The sequence below is a fragment of the Fundulus heteroclitus genome, unplaced genomic scaffold, assembly GCF_011125445.2.
Source record: "Fundulus heteroclitus isolate FHET01 unplaced genomic scaffold, MU-UCD_Fhet_4.1 scaffold_124, whole genome shotgun sequence".
In the NCBI taxonomy this organism is placed as follows: Eukaryota; Metazoa; Chordata; class Actinopteri; order Cyprinodontiformes; family Fundulidae; genus Fundulus; species Fundulus heteroclitus.
This window is the reverse complement of record NW_023396536.1, coordinates 286,551-304,393: the sequence shown is the minus strand read 5'-3', so window position 1 is coordinate 304,393 and position 17,843 is coordinate 286,551. Positions and strand designations below refer to the sequence as shown.

Sequence of the window (17,843 nt, the reverse complement as noted above, 5' to 3'; positions counted from 1 at the left end):
CACTGACTTCAAGAGTCTCGAAAAATTTACATGATGGTAATAATATGACACCATCTGATAAATAACTAACTTTGTTTTTATATAAACAAAGATAATTATTAGACTTGATCAGAAGTTAACATTTTAAACCAGATTCTTAAAGGTTTGTTTACTCTCTGCATATGTAAGTAGATCAAAATGGTACCTTTTGGGGAGTTTTCTGACCCATTTCATGAAAAAATAATTACATTTCATTAATTTATTTATTCATCCATTAATTCACTGCCACCGGAATTTCTATTGAGACAATACTAACACTAATAAGTGTATATTGATGTTTGAAGTAGTGACTGGGATGGTCTTTTAATACTATACACTCCATACATGTTCAGGAAATCAAATACCACATACACATGCAGACATGATCAGTTTTTAGGAAATCTTTAGTCAGTTTTCAATTACGCTTCAACTCCTATGCCAGGAGGTTTACACGTACAAACAGGGTTGGAGGATAACCACATCAGCTGTCTTATACAACACAAAATGGTATTTCAGGAAAAAAATGCAGCAATATACAATCAATTAGAATATGTGTTCTTGTGATGCTTTTTTCAATTTAAAAGTAGCTTTTGAAAATTACAACCTTTAAGCAGGCATTAGAGTTATTAGTCATTAAGCCCACATTTCTGTATTAAAAATGTATATCTTTGGTCTGAAGTAATTTTCTCAAATGTTGTGATTTCATTACCTGTAAGTAGATAACCATTATAATTAACTGAAATAAATGCTTGGAAACATCAATCTTTGTTTAAATGATCTATACAAATAACTAAAATAAATGAACTTTTCAATAATCTAATTTATTGACCAGGTCAATCTACCGTAACAACTTAAAATTCACAAAGTTTTGACGGGCGTTTATTTTTCTGGGTGCTACCAGCCCTCACATATTTGCCATATCTAGCAGCTGTCTTTTCATTTATATTGATGTTTCTAATAGAGCTGGGTTATCCAAAAGCAAAATGTAATTTACCTTCCTATTTTACCCACTGCGTTTGAGTTCTATGTTTTTTTTTAGATTACTGCAATTTGTTAAGCATGCTCACTATTATCACAAGTGAAAGTCAAAATGTACTGTAACATACTAGTGTAATACACTTTTGAAAATGACTATTAACTCAAAATATAAAAAAGCAACTGAATGCCTATAGGTTTTCTTCATGCTTTGTTGTTTTTGAGGTGATTGACAATTTTGCAGATTAAAGATAAAATCAACTCAGGAATTAATGTTGTCCTAGAACAGGGATGTCAAAGTCAAATACACCAAGGGCCAAAAAAAACAATTTGCTACAAGCCGAGGGTCGGACGGGCTCAATGTTTCTTAAAACATATTGAAATGATTGCACATAGCCTATTGAACCAAGACATAACACAGTGTATATTAATTAATAATTAATTGAATAAAGCAATATTTTCTCATGGATCTGTTAGTAATTTCAAGTTAAACCATTTTCAACAGGCAAACAGCAAAAAAATTAATTGTTTTTTAAAAACAAAATATGTTTCTTAATATCAAGATGAATACATAAATAAAAGTGCATGCATTATAATCTGAAAATGCATTATTGTGCTGCTCTATGATCCTACCGATCACTGCTTTCAAATAGTAAAATAAGAAAAGAAAAAATCAGTTGTATTCCTTTAAACTGAAAAGTAAATATGAATAAATAAAATACAATCAAATATAAAAATCTATGGCACACAGAAAAACGATACTTCGTTCAAAGAAAAATCATGTCTTGCACAAACAAATGTAAAAATGTTACTGAATTAAAAACCGAAAAATACATTCGTATTCTGTGATGCTCACTTGTCTGAGGCTGAGCCTGATACTTGGTGGTGTCTCATCTTTTATACAAGTTCATCAATGTTCGGGGTTAGGCTCTGAGCTGAGGAAATCCTCAGGTTTGAGGGAAAGTGATTATAAGTAAGACAGCTCCTGTGTGATGTTTTGATTAGCTTCATTAAAGAGAAAAGTTGTTCACACAGGTATGTGTTTCCAAACATAGAGAGGCACTCATGGCACGCCTAAGAGTGGAACAGTGTTGGAGCGCCACAGAATCAGCTGTTGATCGGCAAGAGGGTGGGCTGTTGAAGGATCGCCTCCACCAGAAGCAGCATTATAGGCTTATTCGCGAAGCCTTTGTGTGACATCACAAAGCAAGCCTGCGCGCTGACTGAATTTTCTATCTCTCTCCTCGCTCCACGTCGTCTGTAGAGGGAAAATTTAATTTGAGCTGAAAGTTTTATTTACAAGATTAAATCGATCGCGCAGCACCTACAAACTGCACTGCTCATGGTGCTGTGACTCTGAACCTTTACCAGCGCTGACGCACATGACACGCCCACAACCTCCGCTGCTGCTGCGGGGGAGATATTAGTGGTACACGCGATTTCTTGACTATGCACACGCACAGAGCTAGCCTCGTGAGACCATCCTGATCTCGCGAGCTTTCAAGGTTTCACTTGCAGATCAGTCTGGCTACTCTCCGTTAAAGAAAATTTGGAGCCGTTCACCAAACGAACGTCCAATCAGCGTTGGCTTTGAGGCGGGTTGAGGTGTGACGCAACGAGGAGCGACAGTTCAGTCTAAAGAACATGGCGGCTTCAGCCGATGAAACTAGCGTTAGCGCGGCTATCTAGCAAGTTTTATCGGAATTACAGGGTATTTCTTTGCTGAGCTAACGAGCCTTTACCTGCAGCAGCAAGAGTAGCTGGGCTTGTGGTTGTGTTTTCGTCGTCGCTCGTAACAGAGCGACGACGAATCTGATTGGTTTATTTGGCCCGTCTATCACCAAAATAGGCCAATCAGCTAACCAGTATTTTCGCCCCTTCCCAAAATTACTTCAACGGAAGGTTTCCAGATGGATATGCGGAGCAAATCTATCTGGCGGAGTCAGGTAAGCACAGAGCTGCATTGCTTTTCATTGTGATTCAGGCAGATGCAGTTAATTTTAAAGATGCGGTTTCAGCATGTATTCAGACGGTGATAAGGAAACCGGAAACCAGCAAACGGCGGTGGTTGTCATGGGCGTGTCTACCTGCTAAATGTAACCGCTGTAAAAGTTTTTATTTCTCTGATTAGTCACAAAATGCAGATGACAAACTCGGTCATGATCTGCAGGGTCCCATGGTTGGCCATTCAATTTTCTTCGCTTTATCACCGCTATCCAGAGCTTTCTTCGTTGATCTGGTTTCTTAGGAAACCTGTAAAAACTTTTAGGTTGTTGAATGTGTTAGTACAGCCAATCACACAGCATGACACAACCATGATCAGTAACCTTACAATACAAGCCTGACCCACATGCAGAACACAGATAGAAGGCAAATGATTTGAGTGATATTTATTTACACAGGTTGACAGATAATTACAGAATGTTGGCACGGCTCGAGGAGGCTTCGGACGGACCCAAACGGGATTGGATCTGCAAGAGGGGGAAGAAGAGATTAAACCGAGAAAGGGAGCAGGATTGTGAGAGGGGAAACTGATGCTTACTACTAGGTTCGCAAAACCTATCCGGGGGAAGCCGTGCGTGAGGAGGAACCCAGCGGTGGCGCCACGCTACCAGCAGATGACTGAGCGACAAGAGGGCGGCCGATGGTGGAGTCACTAAGGGAGGGAGCGAGGAACTTCATCCGCCAGAAGTACCAGGTAATGGAGTTCAGGGTAGTGGTAGTGGCCTGACTTGATAAAGCCAAGCAGGTCGTGGATGGGTTTACAAGGATCGGTGAACCTGAGGCAGCTGAAACGGTGGAGGCATCTGAAGAGATGGGATTCAGAGGGCTTTTCCCAGCCAAGACTCAATCTCGTAACAAGGAAACACTCTGATGGAATCAGAGGCGGGCACCTGTAGCACAAAAAGGAACAGTTAGCAGCAAGAAATGAGAGGCTGTCATCCGACAGTGGCCACAGAAGCATACCACAGGAGGTACGTTAACACACTGGCAACTTCTGGCTAAAGGGATCGCTCCCTTTAGCCAGAACCCTTTTGAGCTGCAGGCCCACAAACCTCCCGATTAGGTTGGGGGTTTGTGGGCGCAGACACCGTGGCTCCAGGCTCTGATCTACTCTCAAGGTTCCCATGCAGTATGGCTAATTTATTACTCAAGCCGTCCTGTAAGGGGTCAAGCCAAATGGCCTCAAAAGCCATAAACCAGCCCTCAGACCTCAAAGCAAACATCCTGTGAACTGCATGCTTTCTGCCTTAAAAGGGGAGACCCAGTTTAGAGACCAGGAGTACCTTATTACTTTCCATACAAATGCCTGATTAATATAACAACTAAGATATTTTCCTCAACACTGGCTACCAACAACATGTCACTGCACCACTGCTTTCTCCAAGCATAAAAACTGAATGGCAGCTGGAAAATGCACACGCTAATGTCAGTCCCACTGACATCTCACTGTGCATAGCTTTTGCTTTTTTTCTAAAACAAATACACATTTGGGAGGACTCTACTTAGCTTTGCTTTACTAGTATGACGTGTTTGCAACCCCTCATTCCTCCCCAGACACTGTCACATTATACATCAGAAGATTCCCAATAAAGAAGCGAAAAGTAAGTATAAAGTTTCCCAACACGTCAGTTGTTTTCCCTCAATGTCTGTGCAGTTAGCTATGGTTTCAACCACCCCGTAAAATATGGAATTGTCCTATATTTGGTCAATGTTGTGTCCGTTTTGAAGCAATACAGGATAACTTGTTCCGTATTTTGATAAACGTCAGATCAACATGTCTGTCACAAACATATCAGCATTTAGTCTAATATGAACAACATTAAAAGCAAGAAACAAGAGCAGCAAAATTATCGTAGTGGGATTTAAGCAGTACCCGTCAGTCAAACCTGCGCTGGTTCATGGTTGCCTATAGACGAAAACCACACACCAGTCTGTCTTGCGCTGCTTTCAGCAACACTCCGAAGCAAAAACCCTTGCAAAAACACAGTTGGGTGTGAGAAGTAGCAGATCACTGATTGAAAAGCATCAGTAGGGACAAAATTGATTGCTTAGCAGTGTATGGGCTCATTGGGTTCAGCTAAGGTGTTATGTGGGGTTATAACAGCTGTTACAACTGTGACATAGATATGAAGAAATGTCTTTTGAGTTTTGTTTGCTTTTTGATTCAATTGCGCATAGTTTTAACGTGTTTGTAGAGGTTTATATGACCATTTAGCCAGGATTCAGACATTTTTGTGGATACTTCTGTATTTTATCATGGAGACTTTACAGTAATTAAAAGATATTTTAAAATTAGTTAAATTCCTCCCCTGGCATAGAGGTTGGTGCTATGCTAGTGGTTCTGTTGAACTGCAGAGATGATTGAACTTCTGATGTGTGTAGCGGTGGTGGTGGACGTTTTCAGAATAAAATACTTTCCAAAATAAAATTGCTGACTGTGTTTCACTGCATCATATAATCATGATCATCGGCTGCACCTGCATTGCGCAAACAGGCTTAGTCCAATAACCTTTTCCCCATCTTTTTTTGCCTTTATATAAGGGTTTTACAAAGGCAGTCAACACCTGATTATTGGAGCCTAATTGAGTAAAATGTCCAATGTTTTTTGGCTGCCTTATCAGCATTTTGATCAGGTTCTGCATTTTGCTATTCTTTACCTTGTCCTTGTTGGACACGTCATCGGCTTCTGAGTTCTGGACATCAATCAAGTGCCTGACCCATGTACCATGTCCCATGCCAGGCCATCAAGTCTCATTCAACACATGACATTCTTTACATAGAGAAATAACAAGCCCACATGGGCTGTAAGTGATCTGTTCACTGCACTCTGTTCAGAGAGATGTCTAATCCTGCCTTCTCTGGCGCTTCTTTTGCTGCTTTTCACAGCTCCTGTTGCTGACATGACACATGTCCTATCACCCAGCTGACAGCTTTGCGCAGACTGACCTGACATTCCCTGCATGTTGCAAAAGGTCCCTCATAAAATCAGTATGAGAGTAGATGTCACATTATTTTGATCAATTTTAAAAGCAAATAACAGCTCGGAAAAACTGCTTTAAGTTCCCTTAAAAAAGTGCACTAACTTCCCAAACAAAGTGGTTGCTTAGTGATTGGTGCATTTAATGCAATGGGAAGTTATGCAAAAAGCACACAAATGTCAAAAAACACGGCATGTGCATGCAATTGTGAGTGTGATTATCCATGTATTCTTTTTTATTTTGTTAGGTATGTTTTTTACCTAGTATACAGTGTTTGATGCATAGTACAAAAGCAAAATCCATGTTCAATCGTTTTATCTTTCTGTCATAGTGGTAACCCATAATGAATCATGATCAGACAATTCTGGCCTGTAAAAAGAGAGATATATTTTGTTATTTTCTCTCTATTCTGGAGAGAAGATAAAAAGGTAGATAAATAAAAACAAGATAGACACACCCAGAAAAATACATCCATGAACATCATCCAATTATAATAGTTTATCTTAATTCACTGTCACATAATTCCTTCTAATCCCCTCCTCTGACAGACCAGAAGAGCTATATAAGAAGAGATAAAACACTTTTGCATGAACATAAGGGATGGGTAGCTCAGCTTTGTTTATTGGCCTGATGTTGCCATTGTGTCTGTTTGAGTTTAGCAAAGTTGTTGCTTTGGATGGGTCTATTTATAGTCAGAAAAAAACAGCTGGTCTCACAGAGGCTGGCAACGCTGCTGGCGTTTTTGTTGGGCTTTCATCTTTAAAATGTAGCCTTCAGGGTACTGCTTATTTACCTGCCTTCTCAATGTATGGGGACTACATCATTGGAGGTGTTTTCTCCATCCATGCCAACATGCACATGGTAGATAATAACTATACAACAGCTCCTGAGCCTCTAAGGTGCTCAGGGAGGTAAGTGAGATGAGGTGAAAATGATGTTGAACTGAATTGCTGAGATTTCTTTCTCAATGTTGAGACACTGTGATGTTTTTTAATGGAATAAATATTTATCACATATTTTTCAGAGTTCAAACACAGTTATATTTTATCATTTCAAACAAACTGTTTATAAACTTACAAAGAAGGAATGAGACCTTAGGGCTTGGTTTAAGATAAAAAAGAAAAGATTGTTCCTGATTTTAAATTTGTACTGATATGTATTATATTTGTCAAGGATTATTTTCATTATAGGTTTGTAGCAAAATGTCAAATTACCTCATTTTTTAACATGTAAAATGCACACTTTTACTTTCTGTGTGCAGAATAGATCCACGTGAACTACGCTTTGCTCGTGCAATGATCTTTGCCATTGAGGAAATAAATAATAACACGGAGCTGCTGCCAGGTGTCAAACTGGGATATCAGATCCATGACTCTTGCGCCTCTGTGCCTGTCACTGTGCATGTGGCATTTCAGCTGTCAAATGGCCATGACCCTGTGTTTTACACAGACAATGACTGTTCTCAGTCTGGTGCGGTGATGGCTGTTATTGGTGAATCTGGATCCACTCCATCTATTAGCATGTCTCGCATTATTGGGTCCTTCAATATTCCACAGGTGTATAGTTTCAAATACCCTTCTGCCAAATAAAATATGTGCCTGCTACTTTAATAATGTTAACAAGCTTAATTTGCATTATTTTTTTTCTAGGTGAGCCACTATGCCACTTGTGCCTGTCTGTCAAATAAGAAGCAGTATCCAACTTTTTTCAGAACAATTCCCAGTGACCAGTACCAAGCTGATGCGCTGGCCAAGCTAGTGAAACACTTTGGTTGGACTTGGATAGGTGCCATCCGGTCAGACTCAGATTATGGAAATAACGGCATGGCATCTTTTCTTGAGGCGGCATTCAGAGCTGGAATATGTGTGGAGTACTCTGAATCTTTCTATCGGACAAACCCACGCAGCAAAATCCAAAGAGTTGCTGATGTTATCCGGAGGTTTATGTCACTCCTGCTTGTGTACCTTGTATCAATGTGTATCTGAAGACTAGAAAAATGTCCTATCAAAGATAACTGATTTACATTATGAAATTGTGAAAACATGTGCTATATGTTGTTTTAAAGCAATACATAATTTTTCTTCAGGTCAACATCAACAGTAGTTGTGGCATTTGCAGCTCCAGGGGACATGAAGTTTCTTTTAGAGGAGCTGGCTGAAGACCCTCCTCCACCTCGCCAGTGGATTGGAAGTGAGGCCTGGGTTACCGACCCACACTTGATGAGCTTCCGTTTCTGTGCAGGGGCCATCGGAGTTGCTATTCAACAATCTGTCATTCCTGGTCTCAGAGACTTCCTTCTGAATCTTTCTCCATCACAAGTAACTGCGTCCTCGGTGCTGACTGAGTTCTGGGAGGATGCATTCAACTGCAAGCTGAAAAGTGAGACAGTTTTCTCAAATTTTCATTGAAGGTAGATGTATTAAATGTATACAGAAAAAGATGTTTCTTTTCCAATTTTTCTTTGTCGGCACATGCAACCCATAATATATATGAGAAATACAGTCTCATTAAATTCTAACATGAATGTATTATATTTGGTTCTAAAAAATCAGAATGTTCTTCTGTTGCATCTCTCCAAAGTTTTTTTTAAACAATTATTTAATGTGTTTTTCTTGTATGTATAGGCATTCGTGCAACTTTTTAAAATCACAGGAATTTTGTTATTTAGAATAAACTCTGTTGAACCTTTAAAGATCCCCACAAACAGTTTGTATTGCATTTTTTGACAAATAACATTAGGTTGTATATTTCCTTATCTTTAGATACTGATCTAGACATGAGAGTGTGTGATGGAACTGAAGACATTAAAAAACTCTCAAACCCATACACTGAAACATCTCAGTTAAGAATAACTAACATGGTGTACAAGGCTGTTTATGCAATAGCACATGCCATTAATAATGTGGTTTGCCGGGAAGCAAATGAAACCATCATGTGTGATAAGCACATCAAACTGGAGTCAAGTCAGGTCTGTTTGAATAACAAGAGACTCTAAACTTCATTCTTGTTTTCATAAAGCGTTTAAAGTCAACAATTTTAGAAACATTTGCTATTTTCCTCTATGCTGTGCTGCTTCACAGGTTTTTTCAAGGCTAAAGAAAGTAAATTTTTCCAGAAATGGCTACCATGTGTCATTTGATGTTCATGGTGATCCTGTGGCTTTTTATGAACTGGTCAACTGGCAGAAGACTGACAACGGAGTTACTGAATTGGTTAAAGTGGGTTACTATGATGGATCACTGCCAATGGGCCGGCAGTTCCGTATTAATCAGAACCTAACTTGGTTGGATGGTAGCAATCAAGTAATGGGACTAGAGAAAACAATTAAACAGATAAACTTCTGCTTTATTTCTACATTAGTGTTGCATTAAAAACACATTTGTTTTGTCAATATGCTTAATTTTGTGATACAGGTACCAGTTTCATCATGCTCAAAGAGTTGTCCTTCAGGGACTCGTAAAGTGTTGCAGAAAGGAAAACCCATCTGCTGCTATGATTGCATACCATGTCCTGAAGGGGAAATTAGCAATATGACAGGTAACGTCAAACAATTTTTCATACAGCTGTGCATCATCAAATATTTGTAAGTTATTCGTTGTTTTTGATTCATATTTTAGACTCTTCTGATTGCTTTCCGTGCCCCAGAGAGTTCTGGCCAAATGCAGAAAAAGATGCTTGTTCCCCCAAACCTGTGGAGTTTCTTTCTTTTGACGAAATCCTGTCAATTATCCTGGCTACGTTCTCTGTAAGTGGGGCCTGTCTGACCATTACAACAGCAGCAGTTTTCTTTCATTACAAGACAACTCCAATTGTCAGAGCCAACAACTCTGAACTGAGCTTCCTGTTGCTCTTCTCACTGACTCTGTGTTTCTTATGCTCATTAACTTTCATCGGAGCACCTTCTGAGTGGTCCTGCATGCTGCGGCACACAGCTTTTGGCATCACCTTTGTTCTATGCATCTCCTGTGTTCTTGGGAAAACTATAGTGGTTTTGATGGCATTCAAAGCTACACTTCCTGGTAACAATGCCATGAAATGGTTTGGTCCTCCACAGCAAAGAATGACTGTGGTATCTTTTACATTTATTCAGGTTGTAATATGTATTATTTGGTTGATTGTGAGTCCTCCTTTCCCAGTGAAAAATCTAACCACATACAAGGAGAAGATCATCCTGGAATGTGCATTAGGCTCTGCTGTTGGCTTCTGGTCTGTGCTCGGCTACATCGGCCTGCTGGCTGTACTTTGCTTTGTGTTAGCTGTTCTGGCTCGGAAACTACCTGATAATTTCAATGAAGCCAAGATGATAACTTTCAGCATGTTGATATTCTGTGCAGTCTGGATTGCCTTCATCCCAGCATATGTCAGCTCTCCTGGAAAATTTACTGTGGCTGTGGAGATATTTGCCATTCTGGCCTCAAGTTTTGGACTGATACTGTGTATCTTTGCTCCAAAATGTTTTATAATTTTGTTTCAGCCAGAAAAGAACACCAAGAAATATTTAATGAACAAAAATCAAAAGTAACTTTTCAGATATCTGAAATTAATGAAAGCACATAGGAAATTGTTTTGACAGCTAACATTTACTTTTCTAAAAAAAAAGGCTATGGCGTTTTGAAAAAAGTAATTATGCGTTCTAAGCTTGCCGTTGTATGCCATATTTATTTATATAGCACTAAAAGAAAACAATGCATGGTGGTGCTGAAGATCCAGTCAAACACATGACATGTAATAACAACTGAAAACCAAAAAACACAAACCTAGCACAATAAGATTAATCCAAAACATACATCAATGTCAGACTCATAATGCTTCACAATAACAGAGTAAAACTGTGCTTTCAAGTGAGATTTGAAAACAATTGACAGAGAGAACTTGTCTTACAGTATGTGTAGAAGGAGGTCATTCCAGAGCTTTAGGACCACAACAGAAAACATTTGATTAACTCTCAATTTTTTCGGTGATTTCGGAACCACCTGAGGAAACGGGATAGGGAACAGGAGTACAGTTCAGTAGATTGGCCAAACGTGCTGCCGCACTACCATTAAGACACTTACGGTTTAGAATTCCTGCTTGCAGGCCTAACGGATTAAAAAACTCATTGTTCCTTCATCAATCATATTGTTAAATAAAGAAGGCTTATAGTATCTTGTCATGCTTCTGATGCTCTGGTCTTATCTGATGGTCTGATTTGCTGGCTCCCGTGCTGGACAGTATGTGTGAATGTATCAGTGTTCTTTTTGGATCAGCTTTTATGGAGCAATATTTGTTTATTCTGTTCAGTGATATTTTATTGTTTGTAGTGTATTTAATTGTCGAAGCAGCTTTGTTTGGTGTACGATGTCCAAAACAAATTTCCCCATGGGGACAATAAAGTATACATCTACATCTATCTATTTATCTAAAAACAACCTTGCAGCCCATGTCAATTGGCTCACTGTGGGTCAGCAAGCTGCTCTCTTTGCAGGCCTCTACCAACTCCAGTTACTTGGCCGTGTTGCATTTGTTTTACCGTGTTCAGACATTTTTGAAGGGTGCTGGGGGATGGTGTAATGAACAACTGTTTACCTAGCCACTTGTAGCTTTGGCATCCTTTAGCTTGGACTACAAAATTGCTCTGAGAGATACAAGAATGTTAAAGGTATATAGCCACATAATATGCTTATAAAAAAGACCAAAAACTTTTTAATCATGATAAAATAAGGTTATATGCACTAAGCCTCCTTGATAGTGTTTTGCCAAAAAATAATCCCCTCTTGGGTGAGATGAACAAATATAAACAGACGTGGCGACATCTACTCACAGTAACGCAGAACTGTCATAATGCCAGATTCGTAGTTTATGAATCAATTCTAAATAATGCCGGACCGAGCCTGACACTCTGCAATGCCTCACAATAAAGCGGCAGCTAGGCGTGATCGAAGACCAACAATCTATAACAACTTCAATAGCATCATATCAGAACATTTACTCATGTTAATCAACTCTGCAGTCACATATGAGCCTCAGTAGGTTTAGCTTCTGCTTCAGCGAACACCAACATTCATACTGTATTCCCAGGGACATTGCAGTCTTTTCCCTCTTGGAATCATATATTTTTTCACTTTCTTCAATAGATATTCAACCATTTTTCATTGTTTCGCTGTGAGATGCTAATAGCCGTTAGTCTCTTCCTTGTTTTAGCCCATGCTGCACATGTGCAGTACGTACTTCCATTAATATTGTAAATAACATGAAAGGCTTTATTCACAAACAAACTGAGCAAAACAAAGTATAAAACACCAAAATAACAACTAATATGCCAGCAGGTCGTGATAATCTTTCATAAAAACTTTGTATACAACCAGAGTGAGCTACTGACTAAATAGATAAAAAAGTCAAATAATGTGGCTATGCACCTTTAAGCTGAAAGTCCAAAAATAATAATAAATAAATTAAAAAGTAAGATGAAAGTCCATGACCTTTATTAACAGTTCTGCAGCAGGTACTGTGAAGTAATAGTTAAACAATCATAATATAAAACGGAGAAAAATTAATATCTTGAAAAATATAGTACCTGGAGAGACTACGTTCTATTTTTCTGCACTCCTAGAGACTCCAAGTACACAACAAAATGTATTTAAGGGCTAAAAAGGTGGATTTTGCATCATAAATCTCTTTTAAAGCGCTCTTGAAAAAATAAGCTTCACTTTAGCCTCTAACATCCTAAAGGGACAATGAGCACAGAGAATATTTAAATAGCTGGTTATAGTTGGTATTTCATGATGATAATAATAGATGAAGAAATTAAAGTCCTAAAGTCCTTATTCATAAACATATTTAAAGGTAACATAATAGAAAATTAGAATGTACCATTATTTCTTAGCACCAGTGATATCTTTATTCAAAAAAATATTCAGAATGCATTGCACCTCAAAATACTAATAGGCCAACATTATTTAAAAACAAATATTTTAACTAAGATTTCCAAAGCAGCAGGGGATGTATAAAAAAATGTATTTTAATGTATGAGATTTCCAGTGTTTATAGGGGAAATGTTGCAAAAAGACGAAAAGAAGCGGAAAATGGACGTGCATAGGGCAGTGAACAAACGAAAGTTATCCAATTAAAAGACTTGTTCTCTGGACACCGTGTGACAGCATCCTTTCTGCTCTCCTCCTCTGAGTTAAGAAGCTATATAGAAAAGATGAAACACACCTTCCTGCACTTGAGGGATGGGGATCTTGGCTTTGTTTATTGCTCTTACTCTGGCTCCACGTCTGTTTGAGGTTAACTCAATATTTGCTCAGATAAAGTCAGCTGGTCTGACAAAAAAATGTAGCCTGCAAGGTACTCCTCGTTTACCTGCATTCTCTATGGATGGGGACTACATTATTGGGGGTGTTTTCTCCATCCACAACAACATGCACACAGAGGAGAATAACTATACTACTGCGCCTGAGCCTCTAAGGTGCTCAGGGAGGTTAGTAATTGACAAAAGGGGGAACTGAAATGCTGCAAATTTCTCAAATGTACAACTTAGCTGTAATAATTTTTTTAAGTGGACTGACACTAAATAACATACTTTAAATGTTTTTAAATAAGAAAAAATTAAATCAGGTTTAAATATTGCATGTACATTTAAATCAGTTTTTGGCAACTTAATTATGTATAAAAATATATAAAGACATTAAAGCTAGGCTTTTTTCTGTTTTTTCTGTTAGATTCAGCTTCAGTTTATTTGTCATTTGCAGTATAAAAAACTACTTTGGAAAAGAAATGCAAGTAGCTCAAGTACACGATTTGATGATGTTTGCATTGTGTTAAGGTTGTACTTAATTGTGTTGTGGGACTTAGAATGCAATTGGCCAGACAACTTTCCTTGGGTATGTGCTTAAGCTTTGTTGTGATTTGTGATCTAACTTTATATTTTGATATATATATTTTTTGTGCAGAATAGACCCCCGTGAAGTACGCTTTGCTCGTGCAATGATCTTTGCCATTGAGGAGATAAATAACAGTACAGAGCTCCTGCCAGGTGTCAAACTTGGATATCAGATCCACGACTCGTGTGCTTCCGTGCCAGTGGCTGTGCATGCATCATTTCAGCTAGCAAATGGCCAGGATCCTGTGTTTTATGGAGATTATAATTGTTCTCAGTCAGGCATGGTGAAGGCTGTAGTGGGTGAATCTGGTTCAACTCCATCTATCAGCATATCACGGATTATTGGGTCTTTTAACATTCCCCAGGTAAATTCTTAGAATTTTTGATACATGAAATAAGCTTCTGCTATTTCAGTTATTATATGTTTTTTGTTGGCATTTATATTATTTGTTTAGGTGAGCCACTACGCAACTTGTGCCTGCCTGTCAGATAAGAAGCAGTATCCAACATTTTTCAGAACAATTCCCAGTGACCAGTACCAAGCTGATGCGCTGGCCAAGCTGGTGAAACACTTTGGTTGGACTTGGATAGGTGCTGTCCGGTCAGACTCAGATTATGGAAATAATGGCATGGCAGCTTTTCTTGAAGTAGCACTCAGAGAGGGGATCTGTGTGGAGTACTCTGAAGCCTTTTATCGGACCAACCCACGCAGTAAAATCCAAAGAGTCGCTGACGTTATACGGAGGTTTCTTTTTCTCTCGAATGCATGCTTTGTATTGATATCCATTAGAAAAAAAAAAAAAGAATCTTATAAAAGTTATTTAAAAAGTATATAATAATAACTAATTAAGATTGATGAATGGAGAATATGTTAGTTTGAGATGATGCATTTAATGTCCCCCCAGGTCAACAGCAACAGTTGTTGTGGCATTTGCAGCTATTGGAGAAATGAAAATCCTATTGGAAGAGCTGGCTCGTAATCCTTCTCCACCTCGTCAGTGGATTGGAAGCGAGGCCTGGTTTACTGACACAGACATGTTACGTTTCACGTTCTGTGCAGGGGCTATCGGAGTTGCTATTCAGCAATCCGTCATCCCTGGCTTTAGAAATTTCCTTCTGAATCTCTCTCCTTCTGAAGTAGATGCTTCCTTTGTGCTAACTGAGTTCTGGGAGGATGCATTCAACTGCACCCTAAGAAAAGGTGACATTTTTCTTTTTTTTTCTTTTTTTTATTGCTAATTTATTATATGAGTCCTCCTTACAGAATTCTGTTGCTATGTTTGTAAACATTTTGGTTAAATGTGGCATTCTATGTCAGAAAATGCATAGTATTTAGGGTATAGGTTGCATCACTGAAATTATTTGAATGTGATCTGATGTAATAAGTTGAGCTTAAACATATTTTTGAATGAGTGAACAATTTTTCAAGGTATATATCATATCATTAATTTTCCAAAAAAAAGTTTAACAGATGTGCAGAATATTATTCTTCGTTTATATAGAAACATGCACAAGAATGAAAGGGCACTAATGAAACAAGTTTTACCATTTTCTTCTTTTGTGTATCTTTAGGTGGCACACTAAAGAAAATGTGTAGTGGAAATGAGGACATGAAGACACTCGATAGCCCGTACACGGAAACGTCTCAGTTAAGAATTACTAACATGGTGTACAAGGCTGTTTATGCAACAGCACATGCTATTCAAAGTGCTATTAACAAAACTATCAGGCTGGATTCAGATGAGGTCTGGGACCTGATTATCAGTTTTTGCTTTGCTAAAGTAAAATATTAATTTGATGTAATGCTTTTACCTTTTTCAAATTATTTTCCGTTTGTATTACTTTGCATCACATTCTCAGATTTTTAATGAGCTCAGAAAAGTAAACTTTACCCAAAATGGCTATCATGTGTCATTTGATGCTAATGGAGATCCAGTGGCTTTTTATGAACTGGTTAACTGGCAAAAGAATGAGAGAGGAGTTATTGAGCCAGTAACAGTGGGGTACTATGATGCATCACTGCCAGAAGGCCAGAGGTTCCGTATCAACAGAAACATAACTTGGGTGGAAGGTGTCTTAGAAGTATGACAACGGTCCACTAAACTAAATTAAAGTGGCATTCCAGAATTATTTTGTTTTTCAACTTTAGTTTTTCCTCCATCTCTATTTCAGGTACCAGTTTCAGTGTGCTCAGAGAGTTGTCCACCAGGGACTCGCAAAGTGTTACAGAAAGGAAAACCAATCTGCTGCTATGATTGTATACCATGTCCTGAAGGAGAGATCAGTAATATGACAGGTAAAATCAGTTGTTTTAATATAAAGCTAAATTATTACAAAATACTTTAGTAGTAAAACCCTTTTAATTCTATTCTTTAGATTCTCCTGATTGCATCCCATGCCCCAGAGAGTTTTGGCCAAATGCAGAAAAAGATTCCTGTTTCCCAAAACCTGTGGAGTTTTTGTCCTTTGATGAAGTGCTAGGAAACATTCTTGAAGTATTCTCTGTTAGTGGGGCCTGTCTGGCTATCATCACAGCAGTGGTTTTCTTCTATCACAGGACAACTCCAATTGTCAGAGCCAACAACTCTGAACTGAGCTTCCTGCTGCTTTTCTCTCTGACTCTGTGTTTCTTATGTTCGTTGACTTTCATCGGAGCACCCTCTGAGTGGTCCTGCATGCTGCGGCACACAGCATTTGGCATCACCTTTGTACTCTGCATCTCCTGTGTTCTTGGTAAAACTATAGTTGTTTTAATGGCCTTTAAAGCTACTCTTCCAGGTAGTAATGCCATGAAATGGTTTGGTCCTCCACAGCAAAGACTGACTGTTGTGTGTTTTACATTTATTCAGGTTGTAATATGTGTTATTTGGTTGGTTGTTAGTCCTCCTTTTCCAGTGAAAAATCTAACCACTTTCAAGGAGAAGATCATCCTGGAATGTGCATTAGGCTCTGCTGTTGGCTTCTGGGCTGTGCTCGGCTACATTGGCCTACTGGCTGTTTTTTGCTTTGCGTTAGCTGTTCTAGCTCGGAAACTACCTGATAATTTTAATGAAGCCAAGATGATAACCTTCAGTATGTTGATATTTTGTGCAGTCTGGATCACCTTCATACCTGCTTATATCAGTTCCCCTGGAAAATTTACTGTGGCAGTGGAAATATTTGCCATTCTGGCTTCCAGTTTTGGACTGATACTGTGCATATTTGCTCCAAAGTGTTACATCATCCTGCTCAAGCCAGAGAAAAACACAAAGAAATATTTAATGAACAAAAACTAATTACTCTATTTTATCTTACACAACATTAAAACAACAATATTTTAGCCATGGTGTCTTTGTCACTGTAAACTGGGTGTACTTTACCTTTCTGAATTTTCTGTTTAAATAAATATTTGGACCAAATGTCTTTAGCTCAGTTATTTTACAACAGTTATAAATTGGAAAATAATTACACCTATTTAACAAATTATATGTCCGTGACAAATCACGAAAGGCTGCTATGACATACTTAATAAAGACATGATCTGCATTTATGTGTAATATGTTACGACCCGGCTCGACTGGTTGCAACAAAAACTGGGGGACACAGAAACAGGCAGTGCTTTAAGCCTATAAAAGGCATTTATTTAAAAGAATCAAAACTGGTCTAGGCGTCGGAATCGGACGGCAGCTCGGATGGGGCGATCATGCCTGGTCCCTCCACACCAGGAAGTCCGGACCCCAAACCAGGTCTGGTCTGGACTGGTTGGGGTTGGCTTGCTTGCTTCGACCAGGGGACTCCCAACTCCTGAATGGAACGGCACTCCTTAAGTACCATCTAGGTGGCCGCATAATGGAAGCGCCTCTCACTTAGAGGACCTTAATTGATAGTGTTAATTGACAGTCATAGCACACCGGACCGCGCAGCAGGGCCGTCACAAATAGAACAATTAAATACCACCCACAATTAACTTTCACCATTGTAAACCATGAAAAATCTGACTTTTACCTGTAGTGAAAAGCATGGACATT

At 38.7% G+C, this 17,843-nt stretch overlaps 1 protein-coding gene across 1 annotated transcript; it reads left to right on the top strand.

Moving 5' to 3' along the window:
* Nucleotides 1-6,588: 6,588 nt before the first annotated feature.
* On the top strand, nt 6,589-17,177 carry LOC105921762 (extracellular calcium-sensing receptor-like). Its single transcript, XM_036128910.1, has 13 exons — nt 6,589-6,886; nt 7,237-7,531; nt 7,625-7,914; nt 8,062-8,354; nt 8,738-8,943; nt 9,056-9,277; nt 9,389-9,512; nt 9,621-9,720; nt 14,742-15,037; nt 15,409-15,581; nt 15,697-15,918; nt 16,009-16,132; nt 16,213-17,177. Exons 1-13 carry the CDS (start codon nt 6,606-6,608, stop codon nt 17,109-17,111), a joined length of 3,525 nt encoding a protein of 1,174 aa, XP_035984803.1. The 5' UTR covers nt 6,589-6,605; the 3' UTR covers nt 17,112-17,177.
* The last annotated feature ends 666 nt before the right edge of the window (nt 17,178-17,843 follow it).